This window comes from Otolemur garnettii, unplaced genomic scaffold (assembly GCF_000181295.1).
Source record: "Otolemur garnettii isolate 467f Iridium unplaced genomic scaffold, OtoGar3 scaffold00115, whole genome shotgun sequence".
Taxonomy (NCBI): domain Eukaryota; kingdom Metazoa; phylum Chordata; class Mammalia; order Primates; family Galagidae; genus Otolemur; species Otolemur garnettii.
The window spans coordinates 2885809-2893134 of NW_003852510.1; the positions used below are offsets into that span (position 1 = coordinate 2885809).

Consider the following 7326-nt stretch of genomic DNA (forward strand, 5'->3'; position numbering starts at 1 on the left):
AAAAAAAAAAAAAAAAAAAAAACAATTCTGGAAGGAGCCTCACTGCCCTCCAGGACCTGGTAAGTGAGACAGTTGAGAAAAGATAAGAGAGAGAGGCGAAGCAGACACAGGTTTAACCTTAACTTCTTACTTTGGTCACACTCGTACTGATTCAAACTTTCGTAAATGTAGAAAGTTTATAATTAACAACCTAATAAAAATAAACAACACAACAGAATGACATATGACAGGCTGAGCTCCCTGACCAGGCTCACTGTGTACAAAGACCTGACCGTAAAGCCCCACCCCAGTCACTGCATGCCAAGACCATAGGCCGCTCCTAAAGGGGACACCCCCTCTTTGCACAGCAGTTTCTTACCCCCTTCAGTGCTGTGTAGACAGGCACAGTGAGATTCTTGTAGATGAGGCCAGAGAAAGGCCCAGGGGATGCACGAGCAGGAGGGCTGGAAGCTGAGCAGGGAAAGGGGAAGGAAATTAACTCAGCGGTAAAACCCAGGACCAGTGTGGGGGAGGCAGAGGACAGGGCAGACGAGGAGGACGGAGACAGCTGTGCGGGAGCAGACTAGGTAACAGATCTCAGAGGGGCCAAGGCCTTCTCTTCCTCCTTTCCATTCTCTGACTTCCTTTGAAGTGCTCCCCATGCAGTAAAGGACCCAGCACAGCAGAGTCTAAAACCCTCGCCCTTTAATCATCTTATGCTCCTGGAGGCTGGCACTCTGTCCCACTCTTGCCAAAGCTGAGTTATCAATCATGTTGGTACGGGCTCTGCCCTTGCTGCAAGAACTGTAGATTCAGAAGTCAGTGGGTGGGGCTCATCTGAGTCAGGGCACCTGGGCTCCTCACACCCACAACCCTCACCCTGCAGAAGGAAGCCTGTGCAGGTGCTGGGCTGGAGGACCCTCCAAGGTCCCTTCCAGCTCTCCGCTGGCTACAACCCTGTGATGAGCTGAACCTGCATGATTCCTTTTCCCTCCAGGTAGCCCTTGCTGTGATTTCACCTGAACTTCACCTGTTAGGGAAGGGAATGGGGTGCCAGGCAGGCCTGGCCCTGGTGTTGCTCAGAGTCTTTCCCCTCTTGCCCACCCTGCCGCGTGGGCGTTTGGTTCCCCTCCTGCCTCCCTTGGAACTCACCACAGCAGGCAGCGTTGCTCTTGGGAGGCACGTCTGAGAGTTGCATGCCCGATGTGGCCACAGCATAGATTCGGCTCTCCTGCAACGAGGAGAGGACTGTGTCCACCCCAGCCCCTCTGGCCATGTGGAGGTAAAAGCCTGGTGCTGGAGGTGGGCAGACCTGCGTCCACATCCCAGGAGGGCCAGTGGCTGGCTGAGGAATCTTGTTTCCTTCATTTCTGAGCCTCCTTTTCTTCCAAGGAGGTTAATACTTACCTTTCAAGCTGCTGTGAGAATCAGTGACATAATTAACATAAACATGGAACACCTGGAATATAATCAGTGCCCCACAGATACTCATTCCCTCTCTTACCTCCACCCTTACACTTGGGGAAAAGGAGGGTCAAAAGGAGGAGCAGTAACCTGCTGCTAGGAATATTGCCTCTTCTAGAGACCCTCAGATTTTAGGATCGCACCCCCAGAAGTTGGGAGTGTTGGTAATGAGGACATCAGGGCCATAGAATGAGGGCATGATTTTTGTTGTTTTGTTTTTGGGGTTTCTTTTTTTTTTTTTTTTTTTTTGATAGGGTCTTGTATCAAAGACTCTGTTGTCCAGGCTGGAGTGCAGTGGTGTCATCACAACTCACTGCAACTTCAAAGTCCTGGGCTCAAGAGATCCTCCTGCCTCAGCCTCCTGCGTAGCTGAACTACATACAGGTGCATCACTATGCCAAATTAATTTTCTTATTTTGTAGAGACAGGGTCTTACTATTGCCTAGGCTGGTCTCTAACTCCTGGCCTCAAGCAATCCTTCCGGCTCAGTCTCCCCAAAGTGCTGGGATGACAAGCGAGCACCTCAAGAGTTTTGTGACAAGACAGTCATTTGGAACCTAGAACTCATGTTTCTGCCTATAGTAAGAATGTTTTAACATGTCATGGTTAGGCTTCAGGGCCAACCTACAAAGGCTGTTTAACCCAGTGTGAAACCAGAACCCCAATACGAGTGACAGGTCTATAGAAGAATGCCCATCCTCAGGGTGCCTAGGGGTCTGAAGCAGCAGGGGAGCTTTATCTAATCGCTTTGATTGGCCCAAACCACCCACAAGGCCTGTCTATGCCTTTCCATATCTGTTTTCTCCACTAACCCTAAAGGGAAAAAACAAGGGCCCACTCGGGTGATTGGTGAGTCTCAGAGGCTGAGGCCTGCCTTTGGAGGAATGCCATGCGGCTCCCAGAAGCAGCTGGACAACTGTCACCATGGGGCCAACTGGGCTGAGGATGGAACTGGAAGGGAGGTGGGCTTCATGGTGGGAGGTTGCCCCAGAGGGAAGCAGCAACTCTGGGGCAAATGGGGAGAGGGGATGATGAGACATTAACATAACTGGGGGGCAGCAGGTAACAGCCGGAGACGGTGAGGCAGGCTGTCAGGGAGGGCACTGCAATGGGCAGGGCATTCTTGCTTACACAGGGCAGATATGCAAGGTTCAAGGGGCAAAATTCAGCATTACACGATTATTTCTGCCCACAGTGGTCATGGAATTCAACCAAGGACAGGCCTCTAACTTCACAGAGGAAATGAAATTTGAAGGAATTAGGTTAAACAAAACAGGACTGTTTGACAAAAGGTTATCTAATGCTGCGGGCCGCTGTGGACCAGCACCAGGCTGCATAGCATCACCACCTGAGCTCCACCTCCTGTCCCACCCCCAGCCCTGTCATGTGGAAAAACTGTCTTCCACGAAACTGGTCCCTGGTGCCAAAAGAGGTTCCAGTCTCTGTGGTCTGTTAGGAACGAGGAGGACAAGGACCAAATTACAGCCACTCCCCATCCCCACCCAAGCTCTGCCTCCTGTCAGATCACTCACTGCCTGCCACCCCACCCACCCTCCCTGTCTGTGGAAAAATCAGCTTCATGAAACCAGTCCCTGGTGGCAAGGTTGGGGACCACTAATCTAATAATGCCTGAAAGCACATAAGTATTTCTCACTTGAGAAATGAGGACATTGAGAAATGCCCTCTGAATTTCCAGTCTTTGCCTTTCCCCCAGATGGTCACTGCCAGCTGGTCCTGCCTAAGAGAGAGAGAGAGACTGGACACTCTGGCCACTGAGCTCCGTAAGCTCTCTGCCAGCCAGGAGCCTCAGGGAACTGGGATGGAGCTGACATTGGGTCTTATTTTCCCCAGAAGCAAGCTACTAAGAGGACTGTAAACAAGAAACACATTCTCCTTAAATTTCTTTGGGTGATTTTTGGGTCCCTGGGACCCAGCTGAGAGCAGAAAGGGTCTGTAGGAAGACCCAGAATTTGGCTGATGTTCATGTGGGGAGAATGTCATCATAGCATTTTATATACTTATTCTCTCCGTCTCACCCCTCCCCTCCACGTGTACAGGCAGAGCTCAAGACCCACTCCGGCCCATCACAGTGGATAGCTGTAATTTGGCAAAGTGTGAGAGTGAGCAACTCTTCTCTCCGCTGAGCCCTCTGGCCACATCCTGAATACTCTTTCACTCCCCAACTCTGCTTTAGGACTCCAGAGCAAAAAGAGAGTCGGCAGCCCCTGGGACCGGCATTTTCCATCCCCTGTGTTCCTCCAGGCCCTGCCCCGAGGCTCGGCTGGGTCTCCACTCTTGGAGGTATCCTTGCAATCAGCAGTGAGTTGGAGGTCACTGCTAAGGATGTAGCCGCAAAGCCTCCCTGAACCAGCATTTCAGAAGGAGAACCTGGAAGGTGCTGCTGAAAATACAGGTCTCCTAAGCAGCTGTATGGTATGGTGTCACCCTGATGTGACTCCCCATTCCCTCTGCTGCCAGGAGCTGACACTCAGATGCTTGTCTCCCACCACAGCAGCACCTGGGAGTCTGCCCACTGGTAAGAGGCTGCTCCAATATTGCCCCCTAGAAGCACATGGCCAGACTGGGAGAGGGGGCTTCAGAGGCAGCTGGACCTGGACTTAAGGCCTGGCTCCCTCACTAACCACCACATGACCTCGGGTCAGGACCTAAATCTGTGAAGTTAAGCGGTTTCCTAATCTGTAAAAGGGAGAAACAGCATGTAACTCCTTGAACAGGTAAGGATCTTTCCCACAGGCTGGGACGTGTTACTAAGCCCTTCATACCCTTGTGTCATCCTCACCAATGACCTGTGGAATGTCATTTATGTAGCCTGCCCCATGCTTATTTTTATTCTTTATCATGGAAAATGTCTGACACAAAAGCAGGGGGTATAGTGTAACAATCAACCTCATGTACCCATTACCCAGCTCTGCAAAGATCAGTGTTCGGCCAGTCCTGTTTCCTCTGTATCCTCTACCCCCACCTCAGACTGCTGCTTCTGAAGCAATTTCACCAGCTGTCACATCATTTTATCCAGTGTCACAAATAAGGAAGCTAAGCCTCAGGAATAAAAATAGGCAGTGGCTGGCTCGACGCCTATAGCTCAACCCGCTAAGGCGCCAGCCACGTACACCTAAGGTGGTGGGTTCGAATCCCCAGCCCAGACCCGCCAAACAACAATGATGGCTGCAACCAAAAAATAGCCGGGCGTTGTGGCGGGCGCCTGTGGTCCCAGCTACTTGGGAGGCGGAGGCAGGAGACTCGCTTGAGCCCAGGAGTTGGAGGTTGCTGTGAGCTGTAATGCCACAGCACTCTGCCCAGGGGTACAGCTTGAGGCTCTGTCTCAAAAAAAAAAAAAAAAAAAAGAATAGGCAGTGGTTACGTACCACTACCTGTAAACCACCACTGTGAATACTTTCATAACAACCCTATAAATAGGTTCTACTATTCCCATTTTATAGATAGGAAAACAGAGGCACAGATGTTTAGTAACACGTCCAGGGTCATACAGTTAGAGATTCAATCCTAGAGATTTGCTTCTGGGACCTGTGCTCTTACCCACCATACTAAACCACCTCAAAGAACCACAAAGATGAAATGATTCCATCTTCTAATCAACAAATAGAAAAAAAATAATATTAAAAAAAATGCAAAGATGAAATGAGGATAGCAAGTTGGTGGTCTGGGCAGGCAGGGTCCACAGTCCCTTCCTCCCAGGACTGCAAGGACACCAACCTCACCTCCTGCTCGGCAGGTGGATGAGCAGGGAGTAGGGATCCTGTCCTTAGCTCCGTCCCACCACCCGAGGTTGCCTCTTACCCAGGATGGAAACCGGTGCAGGGGGGGTGTGGGTGGTTTCTTCCCCAGCTCTACTTCCTCCAGCTCAGCTTGCAAGGTCTTTGGGCTCTTTCTTTCCTCCTTCCTTGCTGGGGGTGGCTCCTCCATCTCCATCTGCTCAGGTTCTTCCCGAGACTCAGCTTGGGCCTCCAGCTTGTGAAGGCCAGAGGGCTGGATTGCTGAGAAGGCCCCAATCTCAATGCTCACCACGTGGTGGAAGTGCCCAGGGCCTGCCTGCGGCTGGCTGTGGTGCCTTTTGGCCACCTGGATGCTGTCACGAGGGGTGCGAGGAGCCCGCACCTTTGGCAGGGTCAGGCTGCTGCCAGGGCCACCTTCTCTGGCAGAGGTCTTTGTTCCAGGGAGCATTACTCCCTGAGCAGTGACCAGGCCCTCACCCCAAGAAGCTGAACCATGTCTGGGAGTAAGAGTCTTCATGCTCAACTGGTGAGGACACCCTTCTCTTTCCAGATGCGGTTGAGGTGTCTTAGCCTCTGCTATTTCCCCAGAGTGAACCACACTGGAACCAGAATCCTCCAGAGGGTTTCCTGTTTTAGAAACAGAGTCCTTGCTCCTCAGAGCATCTGGAGAAGATGCAGACAGATCCAGCTTTAGATCCTGGACCTGGGGACCACTGTCCTGGCCCACAGTCTGGGTTCCTGGCCCTGAAGAAACAGATTCCTCCTCTGGGGCTCCCCGGGGGTCTCCCAGGAGCTTCCCTGAAGGAGCCATCTGAAGACCTGTAGTTGGGGCAAGAACAGGTGCACTGAGCTCCCTCAGCTCAGCCCACCCCCTACACGTACCCAGCCCACCTGCCTACCTTCAAGCGCATCTTGAAGGGCTCCCACTTGCTCTACTAGGTGCTGATTACAGCTTTTCAGGTGCTGATTCTCCATCTCAAGCTAGTGAAAAAGAAAAATGAAGATTTAGACTAACAAGCCTAGCTAGGTGTAGTGGCTCATGCCGGTAATTCTAACACTTTGGGAAGCCGAGGCAGGTGGATTGCTTGAGCTCAGCCTAAGTAGAGTGAGACCCCATCTCTACTAAAAATAGAAAAACTAGCTGAGCATTGTGGTTCATACCTATAATCCCAACTACTTGGGAGGCTGAGGCAGGAGGATTTCTGGAACCCAGGAGTTTGAGGTTGCTATGAGCTGTGTCATTCTACCCAGGTTAAAAAAGTGAGACTCTGTCTCAAAAAAAAAAAAGCCAATGCAGCGACTCATGCCTATAATCCTAGAATTTGGGAGGCCGAAGCAGGTGGCCTTGCTTTAGCTCTGTTTAAGCCCAGCCTGAGCAAGAGCGAGATCCTATCTCTAAGAATAGCCAGGTGTTGTAGCGGGCACCTGTAGTCCCTCCTACTCAAGAGGCTGAGGCAAGTGGATCACTTGAGCCCAAGAGTTTGAGGTTGCTATGAGCTGTGATGCCACAGCACTCTACCTAGGGCAACTGCATGAGACTTTTGTTTCAAAAGAAAAAAAAAATTAAAAAACAGACAAAAAGAATCAAGGTTTCATCTTTAGTTTCAGTAACTTCTAATTAAAATTTTAACATTTCTTCTAATTATGAATGTAGGCAACAAACCAATTAGTAGTAATAGTGCTTGAGATTTTTGTCACAGAAAGTGAAGTGAGGTGACTCAGCATTCAAGCTGTACAAAGGACAAATGGTTGAAGGTCAGTCAAGGAACCATAAATGGAAGGAGGCAGGAAAACTCTGGGGATGAGGGCAGCTGCTGGCCACACCTCCAGGCCAGGACCACCAGGGGAATTTTCAACTCACCTCTGCTAACTTTAGTGTCACCCATTCCTTGATCTTGGCGGCTTTCTCTTGAACAATTTTTGCTTCCTCAGCTCTTATCTGCTTCTACAAGAAAGTGAGATGGCATTTAGTTCCTCACAACGGGGACCAGGAAAGTGAACAACTAGAGGTGGGAAACCCTGGGAAGAAACATCAAGAGACCAGATGGGGTTGATCCAGTACAAAAAAAAATAAATTCAGATATAATTTAAAAAAAAAAATCTTTTTTTTTTTTTTTGAGACAGACCC

The 7326-nt window shown here is 50.3% G+C and overlaps 1 protein-coding gene across 1 annotated transcript in view; it reads right to left on the reverse strand.

Annotated features, from left to right (window-relative positions):
* PLEKHH1 (pleckstrin homology, MyTH4 and FERM domain containing H1) overlaps positions 1-7326 on the reverse strand; it is a 56575-nt gene that overhangs the window by 25061 nt on the left and 24188 nt on the right. Inside the window, exons 4-8 of the mRNA XM_012809881.2 lie at positions 7060-7143; positions 6098-6179; positions 5263-6017; positions 1132-1210; positions 359-450 (exon numbers count right to left, since the gene is read on the reverse strand). Of these exons, the coding sequence (XP_012665335.1) occupies positions 359-450; positions 1132-1210; positions 5263-6017; positions 6098-6179; positions 7060-7143 (1092 nt within the window). The remainder of the gene's footprint in view (positions 1-358; positions 451-1131; positions 1211-5262; positions 6018-6097; positions 6180-7059; positions 7144-7326) is intronic.